Consider the following 19,069-nt stretch of genomic DNA (forward strand, 5'->3'; position numbering starts at 1 on the left):
GCCTGATGCTAAACCAGACCCAACTCACTGCTGGAATGGAAACTCTGGACACTGGCTTTGCTTTGAGCTCTACTGAATCCCCAGCGGCACATTTTCCAGGACTGGATTAAGGGAAATGGGACTTTAAAACCCAAGGATGTAATACTACATCTCATCCTCCCGTGGGGGCTCCAGAAATGCGTATTCCAGCAGTACCCCAAGAACACCACTCCCACTAGCAACGAGGAAAGACAATTCACACATTTCTCCGATAATAGTAATTATGTACCTTGTAAAAAAAAAAAAATCAGAGGCTATACTTGTATATAAGGATTTCCTGGTACCAAGAATTAACTAACCAGATACAACCTTATTATGCAACGTCACCAAAAAGATGCAAATCTATTATATGACCTTTATATTTATAGTTCAAAGTAGGGCTTTCACAATGGGTGGCTACTGTTGTGTTGGCTATTATCTTTTTTTTAATTTGACAATCTAAAGTAAAAGAGGTCAGTGCCCCCCACTAAATAGTCAGGTAATGCATGTTACAGAGTGTTGTGGCACACTGGCTGAAAATCACTGCCTTACCTGATAAGATCCAAGGGCTGCTTTTTGTATATGCTTCGAGGATGCGCCCATTCCCTGTACAGGAGGTACCGTTCATTCGGGCAGGTGAAATCCTCTGATGGATAGCTGAAGTTGCACTGGGAAGCAGAATCAAACAAGTGAGCCTCGCAATCACCATGTGCTCACAGATGTGTTTATTAAATGTGGTGCCAATACTTCTGTCATTTGTGAATAAGGGGCCCTTATTTGCTAAAGCGGATGAAAATACCATGTAATTTTTAGTGACTCTCAACCATGGGTATTACTAACCCCCTGCGGGCCATTTGCCAACGTGGGTGGCGAGAAATGCTCGGTTATTACAATCCTGGGGAGCACATCAGGCACTGGGTGGGAACCTCAGGGATGCTAACGTCCTACAAGTGGGTCAGTCACAAACTATGGAAAACAGGGGCACTCAAGTGCCAAAGCTGCCACACTGGAGGGTACCTGATAGCCCAGCCCACTCCTCAGACACACAGGGCCTTGGCTGGTTAGTGGCAGGGTCGGTTCTAAAACCCAGACTTCTTTTTTCCCAATTCAACAGTTATTCAGTGACATGGAGAACGCAAATAACAAAGAAGCTTGATATCATGTTATATACACTTAGCTTATTCAAGAAACAGGACTTCCTGCCTCTGCTTAAATTCAGTCACTCTTCTTCCCACCTGACTGGCTTTCCTTCCTCCTGGAACTAGATTATCACCCTGACCTCCACCCACCTCCCTTCCAAATGCCATCTGAGATCACTCCTGAGCCTGGATAAGGCCCCTTTGCAATGTCAAGAAGCTTCAAAGGAAAAAAACCTGGGCATGGCCAGTTGCTAAATGAATACTAGAGACCCTTGGCAGCCCAGGTTATATTCATGAGAGCTCTCTGCAAGTGTCCCCCAAGTTCACGTCATGCTACCATTGCTAATCTTGCTGGGGCACAAATATAAAACGCATGGTTGGACTGCTGCGCTGGGTCTCTTAGCCAGGACGCTCAGCATCTGCTTCTCTGCCCTTCTCTCTGTTCTCCAAGTACGCATGGGTCCTAGTCTCATTACCTTATATGGTGCATTTCAATGCTGTCCTCATCCACAAATACATGTACTACACAGTAGCAATGATCAATCTCAGTGTTTGCTTTCTTTGGTCACAGAGATTCAGATAAATTGATGGTGAGTGCAACAAAGTAACAGTATCATATAATAAAGTGTTTCATTTATTTCAGTAGCAGAATTTATTTGAGGAGCTTAGATATAATATCCTTGCACTTACGAAATCGCTGAGGGTCTGAGCAGTCACATTTAAAAAATTTCATTTCGTGTGAGATGCTATTGGCTAGAGAAGTGCTCTTGGATTTGAGAAGTTGCTATCATCTCAGAACGTAGTCCTTAAAAAATGTCAACACTTTGCCGTATGCCGTTATGACAAGAACCCTGACAGAGGCCTTTCTAAAAGCCCGTGGTATTCCAGGGCACAATGTGGAATGGTATTTCAGAGGAGAAAAAAAAAACACCCATGCTACAGAAAATGATAAATGAAAAGTTCTAACATGTGTTTTTGCTTACAAAGAACTAATACTTTTCTGGTTGATAACATCTGTCAGTAATTATGAAAATAGCTAATACACATATAGTACTTATTATATGCCAGGAACTGTTCTAACATTTGACATGGACTAATCCTCACAAACAACTCTGGGGTAGATACTATTATTATTCCCATTTTATTGATGAAGAAACTGAGGAAAGGAGAGACTAAACGACTTGCACAAGGTCATCCAGCTAGAAAATGGTGGAGCGGCATTCTGGCCCCCGAGTCCGTGCTCTTAACTACTAACCTACAGTGCTTATCACATTAACTATGGGAGAGCTACTGCTTGCTCGTTTGTTCATTCATTCCTTCGTTCACTCACCATCCACTCACTCATTTAACCTGAGGGCCCTCTCTATACCTAGGATTTGGCAGTGAACAATGCAACCCGGTTCCTGTCCTGGATATGCTTGTAAATCTTTCCATATATTATCTTCATTTTACCGAGAAAGAAACTTAAGTAAGGTCAAGAAGATTAGCCCTTCCCTACTAACACTGCAGTATACATTAGGTATTTTATTTCATTTTTGCTATTTGACTTACATCATGGAGAGGGAAAGCTGCTTTGTAGATCCCAGAGCTCACAAGTTTGTTAATTCCAAACTTTTTAGCGTCGCTTACTTGATACTTGATTCGAGAGAGGATGAAGTAAACCTAAAAAGATTCAAAGCAGCGCGTGTGGTTTATACAGTGTAACTAACCAATCATTGTTTACTATCATAATGGGAATCTGTAGGCATATTTCTCTTCTCTTTTGTGTGCAGCAGTTTCTAAACACAAAACTACGCCGACCAACCAAACCACTAATTATTCAACAGCAGGATGCAAATCACCCCAAGACAGCTAGTAAATCTGGTTTAGACTTACAATGCGGCTTCTGGTGGCTGGGTTAAAGAAGGTGTCTTTGTCCCGGATATAAAAATCATTCATCCGGCTCCTCTCAAAGGGGGCTGTGAAAAACTCTTGCTCTGGCTTGATGATACTTTCATCCACCTGGAGGACTTTGCCAAGCCAGTTGAAATTATCGAAGGCTGAAGAGCGTGTTTTCAGATCATTGGGTTTCAGAGGCAATTTGATGTGCATTAACTCCGCATATGTACATAATACCTCCCACGGGGCATGTATCTTTACAAATACCAGCCTGTCATCCAAAACCTGTATTGGAAGAATAAAAACACAATCTAGGAAACCAAACACATAGATTTTTCTTATGTTGCTGGTAGTTAGAACACATGTGTACATGAGCACACACACACAAACATTAGTATAAGTGAAGATACACTACAAAGTAGATTTGCAAACCACTGTAAACTTTTTGCCTTAAGGGTAATTTCTTGGTTTGAATTACTGAGAAAGTAATTAAAATTCTTATCATAGTTCTTTCATAAAATTCCTAATATTTTAAATGAAGAAAAATTAACTTAATTTGTCCATCGCTTCATGCAAATTAGTGAATAAAAATAAAAACACCAGAATATTCAATGCAATAACAATTTTTTAATTTCTTAAACCTAGGACTGTTTAATTTATTACGTATCTGTTCGATATCATGTTATGTGGTCATTACAAAGGATGTTTATTGATATAGAAATGCATTTACTATATATTAAAGGGGAAAAAAGTGAATTAAATCCCTGTGATATAATAATTTCTCTTTTTGGAAGAGAAAAATGTATATATTTGAGCAAAAAGTTTAGAAGAACTACAACGTTATTTATGAAAAATTAAGATAGAAATGATTTTTATTTTCACTATTCCTAATCTTTTTTTTAAAAAAATACTATTACTTGTATAATAAAAAAAATATTTTAAAAGATTCTTAAAAGAAGAAAACAATCACTTATACCTGTATTTATTGTTCTATTCATTTACTGCTGGCTTCGATCAGAACCATACATTCTATAATACAGATTATGACTGACTCCCCTCCCAGCCTACAAGTAAGGTGTGGCTGAGGTTGTTTCAAACGCCATTCCAGCATTCCAAGTGACACGCAGGTTCCCAAGAGCCAGGGGTCAGCCACGGGTTGGAAAGGGCCTGCCACTTACCGATCTGGTTGCTTCTAGCTGCAGGCCATCATGGATGAGGTTAGATTCATATGCTCGTCTTTTTCTCTGAAAAAGAAATCAGAAAATATGTTAGGCCTTTAGTTTCACCAAGGCCAGAAAGAAAGGTGTTTTTTTTTTTTTAAAGAAAATATGAACAACAAACCAGTTTGAACCTGATGCAGAGACATTTGCTTAAAATGGCACAGAAGCGAAGGAGGTGCTCTGGCTGTGGTGACCTGTGGGTGTTGGGTTCCTCAGACAGTGTGCTGTGGAGTGCACTTGGGTTATTCTCTCAGCATTCTGGAAAGCCCCTGGTTGTCCCCAAGGATTTTCAGCCATTAGAGGTACATAAAAATCTCTAACTTGGGCACAATTCCAAGGACTTTTTTTTTTGGCTTTTAAGAGGTTTTGCACAAAAATGAAGGGCTTTTTTTTTTTTTAGTACTATTCACTGATGTCATTTACCAGTTATAGCCCAGATCTGATATTCTAATATTTTTAAAATTTTATTTCCATACTGAACATTCAAATGGCTCCATTTTAGACATATGTATTTCATCTCTACATGCCTTGACCAAATTCAATAAAACACAGAAAACTTTGGCAAAACAAAGGAATTTTTCTCTCCGCAAGACCGAAATGTTTTTGAAGCTATAAAAATATCTAAGTCTACAAAAAATAGGGAACTAATTAATTGGCAATATTTGTCCATGTAATGTGGCCATTTGAAAAGACACAGAATATAGCACTGTGTTTACTGGCACTGAATTCCATATCTGGCTAGGGTTTTACCAAACTGTGTCCTGGGTTGTAAGGGAAGTGTGTGAAGGTAGAGACCTTTTAGAAGAAGGCTTTTGATGATGAGGCATTGTACTGCGTTACGAAAAGGAGAAAAATGAGCAGACACGGGTGAAGCACACAAGCTCTGAAAACAGTCTGTGTTCAAATTCAGCTCTCTGGCCCTCGGCAGGAAACGAACTCCCGTTGCCTCATTGTTCTCATCTGTAGCATGGAGAGCACCCTACCAGTTTCCTTCTGAGGTTCTCGTGAGGACCCTGTGATTTAAACCACGTAAACTAGAATCTTCATTTCTAGTAACCACAGGAGGTAAATTGGACCAAGTCTCCTACTGGAGAAAACTGAAAAATCTAGATTAAAATTTTTATTTTAAACTTTAGCTGCTAAGATAAGAGAAAAATCGCTGAGCCAGGCTGAGGTAACCCCGGGGGGGACTGGCGGTCAGGCCACTTTGCCCAGGGAGCACATTCATGGCTTGCCGCTGTGAGCAGGCAGAGCTGCTTGCTGTGTGCACGCACACCCAGACGGTGCCTCGAACGTGCAGCACTGAATGAACGTAATGCAGATGCTGTAGGAAAAAGACGGACAGTCCAAAGGTGAAAAGAACACACCTGGCATTTGGCTAAATGTGAGTCCAAGGTGGAATCCCTAACATTTTATGCAATTATCAGCAACAGACCATGGCTTTATTTTTATGTATTTAATAAATGGCTATATAGCACATACAACATGCCAGACACTGTATCAGAGCTTTGCAAATGTAACAGATTTCATTGCCTGTTACAATTTGAACCTACAATAGTCACTCAGAGAAAAACCAGCAAGTACTGCAGCTCCTTTAAACATAAACAAACAACTTGCCCAGAAATGCCCTGTCAGATGAAGGAGAGCCTGAAGTGCAGCTTTTCCACGGTGCTCCCAGCAAGCGACTGTCCCCTCTGCCTGCCTCCCACCCCCGCCATCTCTGCAATTCTCCCTACCGAGTTTTTCAGCCCCCTCTACCCCTGATCCGCCATGTCCCCAACCCCAACGTGAGAAGCTGATTCAGGCTCATCCTGCTTCGTACTGAGGCCGTGTTTCTTCACTCTGGATCCTAATTCCCTTAGTTTGATTCTTGTATGGGAGCCCCTCCTCGTTCCTGTTTCTGTCCTTGCTATTGCGTAAGTGAATTTTTTGATCCTGTGGTGAATGTTCAGCATAGTTGGCACAGAGTATATGCCCAAAACATGACTGTTGAAAGAACATACTCAAGGGCACTTATTAATTCATTCTACAAACATTTTCTGAGAGCATCCTAAGAGATTCAAAGAATTTAAAGCAGTCTGCCACAGAGCAACTACAGAGACACTGTCCAGTGGCCAGTCTCCCAACGCAGAGGGACGAAAACATTTATGCGTGTTTCACGGCACTGCAACGGACAGCTGTCATTCTCCACGGCCACCTGACATTTCAGCTCCTGCCAGAGGCCACATCCACGACAGCGGATGAAAACTCAGACACGCGGGTCCTTGTCTCCCGTGGAGCTCAGTTACTGACACAGGAGAGAGGCCTTGTGGGTCAGATCACCTCAGAAGCGAGCAATGCAAAGAAGTCGGGCCAAGCAGAAACCACTGTGGGGCGGTAGGTCAGGAGAGCAAATGCCAGTTCCAGAGACGGCCGTGGTGCCAGCCATCGCTCTGACCCTGGCCATGCTTTTTCTCCCATCCTGGATCTGCAGTGGGATTTGGGGCACTGTTTCTGGCTGCCTAGTCTCCAGGCTGGTCTGCCTGACTCTTCAGAATCCGTGAGCTCTCTAACATGCACTGATAAAGCTCCCTGCCTGCTTAAATTTGAGCTCATTTCTGTCACTGCCAGTGAGAGAATCCTGACAGAGAAGCCACGGACTACGGAAAACTTGTCAGCCTCAAACCCAAATCTGTCCAGTGAAGGTGGCAGGTGTTCTGAGCAGATGAGACACTCTGACTTCCTCTCCTTCCGAGGAGATGACTCACCCTGAGCCTGTGCAAGGGGCTACCCACACTGTCTCACTAGCAGGTCATAAGCAGGATCCATGACTGTCCTCTGTATCCTCAACATCAGTCAGGAATAACTTCAATTAGGATGTGAAGCTCAGACCCCAGGACGTTAGCTCTGGCAGACAAATATCCTTCTAGTTACAAGAGTAGACAGCCAGAGTGGCTTCTTCATTGGCTTTAATGGGTATGTTAACAATTAAGTGCTCATAAAAAACCCCACACTTAACAATGTAAACTGGCCTTATTAGAAATTCACGGATCCTATCACCTGCCCACCATGATGCTCGGTCATCTCCTTCCTAGCCTCTTCTCCTCCACCAGGGAGCTGTTCCCAACTTTCAAGGAGTTCCTCATTCTCCACACCTCTAACTCCCAGACCAAGAATAGGTTAATTTCCACTTGGCCTCCATGCTGAGCACCCAAACGACATCGTAACCAATGATACCACTTTGCTAGAACTCCAGGAAATGGATCTTGATGTGGAGTCGCTCAGCCCTCCACTTCTTGACTCTTCCTTACCACCTGGTTCTTGGACTGTCTTCTTTGCTATGTGATGGCTGAACAGCCTTTTCATGCTCCTAAGTATATAAACACATCTTTATATCTCCCCTCTTTTGCCCCATTTCTGTGGGTATGAAGGGAAGTCACTGAGAAGAGTATATAGCACATGTGAATATCACAGATGCAGAAAAATTAGATATACTTCTTCTCCATCTCATTTTAATGGCATAACATTCTCCCAGACATATGGACTTTTTACCTTTTAACCAATCTCAAATTGTTGGATATGTAGGTTGTTTCAAATTTTTCACTTCTATGAAAATTCTTGTAGAATAATCTTGTGCACCCATTATTACTTCCTCAGGATAAAGCCCTAGAAGCAGTATTATTAATCAAAGAATGTATGCAGTTTTAAGTTTTTTAATATGTAGTGCCATATTGCCCTTCAGAAAGGCTGTACTAATTTACCATATTTAGTTTTTATCTGGTTCTTTACAAAGAATTCCTGATTTCTCTAAAGATAATTGGTAGATCTTGAGGTTGGTTGATAATGCCCTCTCTTTTACCACCAACTATGAATACTTAAACAGCTGAGTCAAGGATAGGACATTTTAATTTGCTTAAACATGTTAATATATCACCTTGGTGTTACTTTAGTAAAATAGTATGTTGACGGCCCAGTTTTTGACTTCCGTGAGGGAAAGATTTCACAATAGGAGCCCAGGTGATGTTTAGAGTATGTTTGTTAAAAGCTGGGGACAGTGAAGCAAAAGGGCAGGCTTAAGATAGAAGAGGTAAGATCATAGCAACAAGAATGAACCTAGGCGAGGCTGCCTTGGCCCTTTAGAAAGAAAGTCACAGAGGCAAAAGAAGTGAGCCAGCTGGGCTGCATGAACTCAGGAAAGAAGTTAAGGAGGCAAAAGAAGTGCCCTTCGAGAAAGAAAGCAAAGACACCTGCCTCAGGGTCCCCTCTGGTATCTTTGTTTTCTTTCTCCAAGGGCCAACAGCTCTTATTTTCCTTTAGCAAGGCAATTCACAAAGAACTAGTGGAATATTTTAAAAAGTGATCAAACCAGTTTTCTTGGTTTGTCAGGTAGCTACAGTAAATGAGCATATGTGCTATATTTGTCAAACAGACGCATATCAGGAAAAGAGTGCTTACTTAAGAAAAGATTGATTAGGTCTGTTTAATATGAACTCATCATCTTTACTTCTCTGTAGAATTTACACTTGGATAAGTAACAGTGTTCTTGACATTTTTAAAAAATTAGGTCAGAGCTGTCTTCCACGTTAAAAATGAAAGAAAATTAATACTGTATATTGCCTGACACAGCCATTGCTCAATGAATATTTGTTGAGTAAATGAATATCTGAGGCCACACAATCTTTCACTAAGAATTATCTGTGTGCCTTGTTAGAGAATCTTAGTTATAAGAACCTAAACTATGTTCTACAGTCTATGATCTGTATTTGGCAGCACAAAATGATTAAACTAGACTCACAGGCTCTGAGAAAAGCCCTATTGTACATTAAACTATGCTGTAAATTTTTCTTTCTCTAGTGGAGCAAATTTATTGGCATTGCTATCTGGATCTATCTATCTATCTATCTATCTATCTATCTATCTACCTACCTACCTACCTATCTCCCTTCTTTCCCTTTCTTTCCTTCCTCCCCTCCTCCTTCTCTCCTCCCTCCCTCCCTCCCTTCCTTCCACCCTTCCCCTACTTCTAGTAAAGCCAAAGTGACAAATTTTTGAGGAGCTACATGCATCACAAAAAGATGCATGAGATTCTATCACTGTTGGTGCAGGACTGTACTAGGGGCTCAAAGTAAAAAAAGACAGGAGTACCCATCTCACTCCAGAAACTGATATTTTATTCATACCTCTTTTGAGAGGTTATTAAAGCTGTCAGAGAAATACAGAATAAAGCAATCAAAATCACAAAGGACAGACTGGCTTAATTAAGGAAGCTTTCTGTCCCCAAGCACCTTCGATTACACATCTCATTTGGCTTAATAAAGTCATTGTTGGGAAAGCCTTGCCTGTGAATAGATAGTAATGGCACTGATTGTAAACACCAACCTACCATATTTTAAAAATGTCATCCAGCTTTTTCAGCATAAAAAACAGGGGTTGTAATGTCTAATAAGTAAAATTTACTGAATACACTGTGATGATAATAAAGCACAAATCAGTTAAGATTAATGAAATATTATGTATAGATTAATTTCAAATATTCTTACAGCTTTTTAAGGCAAAGTACTGATGGTGCTGTCACTGTATTTTTCAACTTGCCAATCTCTATTAAGCCTACAAAGATGGATGAGAAAAAAGTCAAAGGTACTTAATTTGTGCAAAAAATTACTGCCTAATTACTCTAAGTGCTATTTATTAGTTATATATATCATGTGTTCAAGAAGGTTCAGTAAGCAGAATGAGGCATTTAATTGGGACTTAATTTAAATGCATGTGTTGGTGACAAATCCTTAAATGTGAGTGGACTGATCTGATGGGGGATCTACTCAAATGGGTAACGTGTACTCACCAGAGGACAGAAAAACACGAACATCCCAAGTGATGAGCAGAAAATGGAAGTGGATATTTAGATTATGTTCACGTCCAACTTTTCTCTTTAAATGAACACGTTTGGCATAATTACAACAATAAATACATAAATGGTAACTTAGGAAATAAATGGTCTGAGAATGAAAAAAAAAATCAACTACCCTCCACTGCTGAGATTACTATAAACGTTTTAGAGCGGTGTTTCCCAAAGTTACCTTGTTATACAAACAACGTGAAGCACTGCTTAAACAGCAGGTTCCTGGGCCCCTCTCCTGGAGATTCTACCTCAGTAGGTAGAGCCTGAGGTCTGAAATAATCTAGTTTTAATAAGCAAAGGAGATGACTCTTATCATCAGATGAGTTTAAGAAATACTGCTTTCCAGGACACACCTTTTCTGTGCATCCAAGCAGCTATTTGTTGATTATGTACTCCCTTCAAGCCTGTTTTTATGAAAATTCAGTATAGTTGATTTTTCCTGATCCTTTACTTTTACTGATGACTCTTTAAAAAGTGAGACACAGGTGACTTTGGGAACCAGGGCAAATGACAGCTTCTTCATTCAAACTTAAGGTCGACCTCAGCAGGACCAATCAGGGAAAGGGTTTTCTCTTCTCCACATCTTTGTGAGATGTGATGGAATACTCAGACTCTCCTTTTCAGAACTTAACTGTCCTCTTTGTTTGTTTTTAAGGACTGGGTCCAAGAAAACTTCTCATTTTGGAAATAAAAAAGCAAGATCTGGATTCACTGCTCGTATGCTGAGTACTAAAAAATAAAACCAAATGTGCTTATACCAGCAACACATTTTGTAGCTGTAATTTGACACAGCTGACACTAATTTAATTTATTCCTTTTAACCTACAATCTTAGTATAAAAGCAAGTAGGGTGTGAATGAAGGAGATAAAAATATAAAGAAGAGGTCTCTGCCTTAGTCTAAAATGTTAAGAAGTTGAAACTAGATCTGATTTCGCTTCCTAAAACAAAAGAGAGAACTTCTACCCAAAGTTATCTGTGAAGGTAAAACCATCCAACACTGGTTGCCATCATCTCTTCTTCTTTAAAAAAAAAAAAAAAAAAATATATATATATATATATATGTGTGTGTGTGTGTGTGTGTGTGTGTGTGTGTGTGTGTGTGTGTATGTATATATATATATATATATATTGATTTTTTAGAGAGAGGGGGAGAGGTAGAGAGAGATAGAAACATCAGTGATGAGAGAGAATCATTGATCAGCTGCCATCCTGCATGCTCCCCACTGGGGATCAAGCTGGTGTGGCATGTGCCCTGACTGGGAATTGAACCATGACCTCCTGGTTCCTAAGTCAATGCTCAACCACTGAGCCACACCAGCTGGGCAAATTCTTGTGACTGATATATTTCTGTGATGGACCTCAACTACTTTTTAGTGAATTATATGTAAGTAACTATGTTAACAGTATTGGCATAAGTAGGGAGCTAATAACTGTAAAAATTATACACTGCATGTTGTGGCCAATAACAAAGGATTTTGAATTATCATCTTATTAGCCTCAAATAACCATACACTTAATGCAGATAAAACTTAATGAGAAATTAAGCCATTTGATCACTTCAATAGATACAAAAAATTAAAAAGCATTTGATAAAATTTAAAACACAATTATAAAAACTCATAGCAATCTAGAACTAAAAGGGAACTCTTAACTTTTTAAAAGAAAACTACCCTTAATTTATAGCAAGTGTGATATTTAATGGTGAAATTGTTGAAATATTTTCATTGAAATCAGGAACAACACAATTGTGATCACTATGTATTACCGGTTCTATGTCTTAGTCATTGCACTTGGAAAATTAAAAGAAATATAAAGATGGCAATCGTAGAGCAAAACTGCCACTTTTAGACAATATGGTCTTCTGAGAAAACCTAAAACAAGTATGAGAAACTACTACAACTAAAGTGTTTATTAGCACCGTCCCTAGATATAACTTATAATCGATTTTTAACACACAATAGTACATCACAAACTGCCATTTAAAATCCTTCTGACAAGAGCAACAAAATTTTAAAATAATAATCTATACTAATAAAAGCCTAGGTGGCCCTCGCGCAACGCTCTCATGTCATCAAAGATGGCCACCCCCACGTTGTCACAAGATGGCCACCACAAGATGGCCAGCAGGGGAGGGCAGTTGTGGGCGATCGGGCGGCAGGGGAGGGCAGTTGGGGGCGATCGGGCGGCAGGGGAGCAGTTAGGGGGCAATCAGGCAGGCAGGTGAGCGGTTAGAAGCCAGCAGTCCCTGATTGTGAGAGGGATGTCCGACTGCCAGTTTGGGCTCGATCCCTGCAGTCGGACATTCCCTGAGGGGTCCCAGATTGGAGAGGGTGCAGGTTGGGCTGAGAGACACCACCCCCACTCCGTGCATGAATTTCGTACACGGGCCTCTAGTGGTTAATAAAAATGTACAAGATCTTCATGGACACTGTTCTAAAACTTTTCTAAAGTATATAAGACTGCAATAAATGAAGTGATGTACTGTTTTCACCATACTAAAACATTTTGATGAACTTTGAAACATCCAAAGAGATCTCACCCAACTTCTAGGCAAACCATTCCAGCCTCATTAACTCATCTAAAAACAATGTATAACAGTTTCAAAAACGTACAGAATCTATAACCAATTAGTCAGTTGCCTCACATTATTTGAAAGTTTAGATACAATTTAATAACTCAGTTTTCAAAAATCTCTTTTTCTATGGTCTCCATTGGACAAATCCATCTGCCATACACAAAAGAATTTTTAAGGTCAGATATGAAATACAAATTTTTACTTCCATATATACTTTTCATCAACTTTAAAGAAACAAAATTTCAAATTTTAGGAATGCATTCTGCTGATAAAAAGGATAATATATAGAACATATATCCAGGATTGCTTGCATTGTTTTTGTGCTACCTAGACCCCTCCACCCTAAACCATCATTTGAATTATACTAGTACTTGGTCATAAACACTACTGTTTAAAGGGAGCCAAGTGTCAGACAAAATGAAATTAAAAATAGATCAATTCCTCCACTTGTTAGCAGTTCTAGAAAAATAAAATGGAAGAAAGAAGCATTACTAACAATAGTCAGGAAGAGTAGGAAAAGTATATGGAAATTTGTTTTATTTAAAACATTTTTGCTCTTCACAGTATAGATCAAACATGCTTAGACATATTTAATCATTTACTGTGCCAGACATTGCTGCTGCCTACTGAACATGCCATTCTCCCCTTCTTCATTAGTAAGAAAAGTCTAGTGTTTTTTCAGATATTAGGTGATTCAAGAGATGAAAGACTTGTCTTGCTGAGTCTATGCTAATGATGGTAATTCCACTCATCTTGCCAGTAGTTGGTTTAGGAATAGGTTTGCGGTAGACAATGAACTGCAAAAGGAAGTCTGCTTAGGGCCCTATAAGGGGGCCTTTCTTCCCCCTTAAAAATGGGCCCCGAGAAAGGCAGTCCCCGTTTTTGCCTCTGGATGCCTTGAATTGCAGCAGCAGTCTGCGAACAAAGGGCAGCCAGTTTAAGGCAGCCAACACTTTGAGGATGGCAAGACAGAAGCATGGAATGAACCTTGATTCCCGATGACCTCATTAAGCCAATAAATTATCTAAACCAGAAATGGTCCTATCTTCAGGCTACTTCTTACATGAGAAAATTATTATTTCCTGTTAGTATTTAAGCCATTTTGAGTTTGATGTTCCTGTTACTTACCGTAAAAAAGAAAATTCAAACTGATTCTGTGCTGAGAACAGTAGTGGCTAAATGAGCATTTATTACTGAAACTACTTATAATCATCTCCTTGCAAAATCTCAGTGTAAACGGTTTATGCTTTTAAAAGGAAGGTGTGAGGTATCTCGAGTGTTTTCGCTAATATAAGGGGACAAAGTTGCATGCTATTTGGAGGTTTGGATAGAAAAATAATTTCTTTTTTGCTCATGGGAAGTGCAGCCTTTTACTCCTCTGCCTTTTTTATATTTGTGGCCTTATTATGTCTAACTTTCTCCATCATCTCTAAAAAAGTATGTAACAGTAAGTACTCTTTACATGAGCCCCTGGCAAAGTCAACCTGGTGTTGCTTCAGGAAATCAATATGATTTAGACTTCTTCTTCTCTCTCAAAGAAAACAGGACTGTGAAGATGCTTTTCCTTGGTGTTGTCTTAAATCTTGAATAAGGCCAGACAGGGAGTATGTCAGAACTTGCAGATGTTTTTCAAATTAATAAAAATGTGACTCCAAAGCTGAGCTTTGCATTCTGGTGGAGTCTAAAATTAAGTAATGTGTACAAATGGAATCTCAAAACACTTCGAAGCACGGCTTATAAAAACCACATCACAGTATATCAATCCATGAGTTCAGGGATGGCCGAAGTTAAAGATAATTTCTTTTCTCCTAACTCCCTGGGACCTATGTTTCCATGTAAAGCAAATGCAGAACTTGTTAATAATGTAAGCAGCTCTGGGCTCCTTCTCCACGGCAGTGACGCTCTTGTCTGAAACCGGAACAGTTTTCTTCCTGCTTTAATGGATTAGATTTGTTTAACTCCCTTTCTGTGGTACTCAACCCAGCTCCACTGGCATATGGATGCTTAATGAATATTTGATGACAGTGACTACGACCGCACAGAAGATACCTTTGAGTCCACAGGAACATGATAAAGTACTCTAAGCTCTTTAACTCGAGTTATGCAGTGACAGAAGGAGAGTCATGCCTTTCATAGTAATGCGCTGTTTTAAGAAAACCCCAAACAGAAAAAAGGAGAAGGGATTAAGAAGTACAGATTGGTAGCTACAAAACAGTCACAGGGATGTAAAGTACAGCATAAGAAATATAGTCAGTAATATTGTAATAACTATGTATGGTGCCAGGTGGGTACTAAAAATATTGGGGGGAGCACTTTTTCAAGTATATGACTGTCTAACCGTTATGCTGTACACCTGAAACCAATACAAAAGATATTGAATGTCAACTGTAATTGAAAAAAAGTTATATAAAAGGAAAACCTCAAATAAATGGGGAGGGACAGGAATTAATATCTATGACCTAATATGTGCTGAAAATTTATATGATATCTCTATTTACTATTTCATTTTATTTTAACCATAATCCTCTGGACTATGTATTCAGATTCTCATTTTCCTGAATCTCAGATGTCAGTAGTTGTATGGTGAGCCAATATTCTACGGTACCTACATATATAAAAAGCCAGCGACCGTAATGGCCATAACGACCATAACGACTGGTCACTATGATGCCCACTGTAGCCAGCAAACCGCCTAATCAGGGGCGGGGCCGGCTGGCCAACCTCGTGGCCCCTCCCCACACCTGCATGCCCCTGATCAGACTCTCCCACTGGATCAAGGGCAGACCTACGGCCAAATGCCCCCTCCCTTCCCCTGGGCCAGCCCTGTCCCCGATCAGCCCACCCCACCACAATAGGCCTGCAGCCCCTTCCCCCAGCTGGCCCGCCCCTGATCGCAGCCCCCCACCCCAACAGGGGGCGGGACTGGCTGGCCAATCTCCTGCAGCGCCCCCCCTGCCTGGCCCCGCCCCTGACCAACTTCCCCACCCCAATAGGGGGTGGGGCTGGCCCACCAACCTCCTGCAGCCCCTCCTCCCACTGGGCCCCACCCCAGATCGGCCCCCCCATCCCATCAGGGGCAGGGCCGGCCAGCCAACCACCCATGGCCCCTCCCCCAGGCCGCTTGCCCCCCGATTGGCACACCATACCCCATTTGAGGGTGGGGCCAGCTGGCCCACCACCCACATCCCTCCCCATGGCTGGCCCTGTCCCCAATCAGGCCCCCAACCCCAATCGGGGGCAGGGCCTGCTGGCCTATCGCCCACAACCCCTTTCCCCAGCCGGCCCGGCCCTGATCAGGCCCCAATCGGGGCGGACTGGCCAGCCAACCTCCGGCTATCTCCTCCTCCCAACAGGCCCAGCCTCGATTCGCCCCGATTGGGGCCAGGCTGGCCGGACTCCACACATGCACGAATTCGTGCACTGGGCCTCTAGTGTACCAATAAGAGAATATTCAGCCAATGAAATTATGACACACCATTTGTAAGGTGTGCCCTGATATCAGAATTATCAAAATGTAAAAAATAACAGGCATCTCAAAAATAATAACATAGGATATTGATAAGAAAAACCACTGATGTCACACAGCCAGCTAGAAGTCTTGGCAAAGACAAGCTCGCTATCCACCACAACGCCTGCTCCCTTTCCGGCGTGCGAAGTTCCTACTGAGAAATGGCTGTCCAGCCAGAAGCTACTCCTTCCACCGTCCTGAATCCTGATCAACAGACTGTGAACACAACTGATGTAGTCACTTCCAGGCCAAAGAGGTAAAGAAGCGAGGGTACTGTCTCCATCCTCTCTCGTACCCCATCTACCATTTAGAGGATGCCGATGCCCACGATGATGTGAGAAACTGCCTGAACATGGCAGAGCCTCTGTGTCTGCCCGGGTTCCTGAACAACTGCAGGGAAGGAAGCCCTGCCTGTACCCCCAAAACACTGTGCCAAATAGGGATGCCACATTTCATTTAAAATGAGCAATAGCCTGGTCGGTGAGGCTCAGTGGTTGAGCACTGACCTATGAACCAGGAGATCACAGTTTGATTCCAGGTCAGGGTACTTGCCCGGGTTGTGGGCTCTGTCCCTAGTGGGGGGAGTGCAGGAGGCAGCCAATCAATAATTTTCCCATCATTGATGTTTTTATCTCTTTCTCCCTCTCCTTTCCTCTCTGAAATCAATAAAATTCATTAAAAATTAAATAAAATCAGCAATAAGTAAACTTTTATTTTGTTAAGCCACTGTCATACGGGGCTAGTGTGTTACATCCACTAGCATCACTGCAATACTGTTGTGGCAGAATTAGAAGGTGAATGTCAGGTTCCAAAGCCTGGAACTGATCCTGTGACACCAGGCAAGTAGAACAAACAAACAAAAATCCAAAATAAAACAGGACTGATTGCTTCATTTTAAGCAGTTTTCATCACTCAGTTTGAAGGAAGGGCAGACATAAATAGATTTAAGAATGATATATTTCACAGAGAAAATCTGGACAAGGACAATTAAAGTTGTATGTGTGAGATAGCACAGATGCGAGAAAAAACAAAAACAAATGAAGAATGAGGGAGTGATTTCAAAAGTGGGTAGAAGGGACACTAACATGTATGCTCTCTTTTATGTCTTGCTTTGGTCTGACACAGTTTGGGTTCAGGTGAAGAAGATCCAGGCAGGTGTCATAACCGCAGACTACTCACTGGTCTACTGGTAATATCTCAACATAGAGATGGCCTGTTACCTGACAGACCCTGAAGCAAAGGAAAGGGAGGAGCAGCTTGACCGGCAGTGGATGAAAGGGAAGGACTGGAGGCGACAGAAAATGGGTGAGTTCCAGATTCAAGACAAGAGTTTGAACCTTGGCTCCACTATTTCTTATACCAGAGCCTGTGACTTTGGGCAATCATTTAACCTCTCTAAGGGTCAACTTTTTCATCTAGGATTATGATAACAGAATGACCTTCACAGGTTGTTATAAGAATTAAATAAGAAAATATATGCAAAAGGCATATATTCGTGAGAGAGCACACACCGAATGTTAATCACTATTATACTTGGTGTCATTATTACCCATTAGCTTCTTTCCCCACCTAAGCGCAAACAGCCGAGTATGCTTTTAATACACATCTCTTCTACAGATAGAAAAATACAATTCCTTGGAAGGAAGTCTGCCTTCAGTTGTGAAACCAACTGAGGTTAAGAGCCTATGGAAGTTTCTATTTCAAATTAAAAATAAACAATTTGTTAACATGCCCTGAGGGAATGATGGGCAGAGAAAACACGAAGGTAAGGATGGTGTATGATATTTCAAACACCAGTTTCACTTTATTGCTTACATAAAAATAGCACTTTGTCAGTTCACAATATTATAAGGCATAAAAAGAAAGGAAAGAGCATAAAAACTTACCCTTTGTTTTTCATTTGAACCCTTTTTATTGTTCTCTTTTCTACTTTCATCTTCATACACTAGAACAAAGTCGATTCTTCGCTGGCCATCATTAAAATAGAGTGAGTTGGGTTTCCCATTAAATTCTTCCTGTGTAGAATGGAAAACAAACTTTAATATAAATTTTTGAAAAAAAATGTTTATTTTCCAGCTTTAATGGGCACATCAACATGTTTATAGAGAAAGAGAAATACATCCATTATTAGTTACTTGACAAAGATCATGGTCACCATGTTCTTTGCAAGAATAATTTTTTCTTGGTGAAATTAAGTCCTTGATTTGAGCAGTTCAGCATTATTCTGTAAGTGCATGAAAGAATATCAGTATTGTGTATGTAACACACTCATCCCAGAATTATTCCTGCCTCAAACAGCAAAATGAGTAGCAAGTTTGGAAATGAACACAGTAGCCAGTGATGCTTATCCAAAGGACAGAAGTTATTTTAACAAGAAGAAAAATCTAAGACAAAGCACTGTTGATAGAAATCTCCTTCCTATGTCTTATTTTCCAACTCTTCCATCATTTTTCCTGACCTCTCTTGACTTCCCACTCTATAGAAGGTATAATTTCATAACCTTAAACAAATATCAGAAGATGCTCCAATATACACAAAAGCTACTGTGTGGTCTTTGGTTATTTGTTCCCAAGTCCACAAAAGATACCCTCTCACTCCTAGGGAAAAAACAAAATAAACAACAAAACCAAACCAGCAACAACAACAAAATAAATGAGCTTTTTAATTTAGATCTTAAAAGCTTATGGGTTAAAAACAAACAAATAATGGCAAAACACAGACCTAATACAATTGAAAACAATCTCTACTACATATGGACTTGAATAGAATTGTTTTAAAAGCCTTGAATTTGTGTCTCACACAACTTGTCAGGATGCTTACATTAGTTTTGTTGTTATTTAAGAATCAGACTG

General features: G+C 40.7%; 1 protein-coding gene across 2 annotated transcripts in view; it reads right to left on the bottom strand.

The window, feature by feature from the left end:
- ANO6 (anoctamin 6) overlaps positions 1 to 19,069 on the bottom strand; it is a 192,608-nt gene that overhangs the window by 50,060 nt on the left and 123,479 nt on the right. For both annotated transcript variants that reach the window (XM_080662363.1, XM_080662362.1), the window contains 5 exons: positions 18,104 to 18,232; positions 4,214 to 4,279; positions 3,033 to 3,320; positions 2,709 to 2,819; positions 571 to 686 (listed from right to left, as the gene is read on the bottom strand). In XM_080662363.1, the coding sequence (XP_080518489.1) occupies positions 571 to 686; positions 2,709 to 2,819; positions 3,033 to 3,320; positions 4,214 to 4,279; positions 18,104 to 18,232 (710 nt within the window). The remainder of the gene's footprint in view (positions 1 to 570; positions 687 to 2,708; positions 2,820 to 3,032; positions 3,321 to 4,213; positions 4,280 to 18,103; positions 18,233 to 19,069) is intronic.

Source organism: Plecotus auritus (genome assembly GCF_963455305.1).
Source record: "Plecotus auritus genome assembly, chromosome: 3".
NCBI lineage: Eukaryota > Metazoa > Chordata > Mammalia > Chiroptera > Vespertilionidae > Plecotus > Plecotus auritus.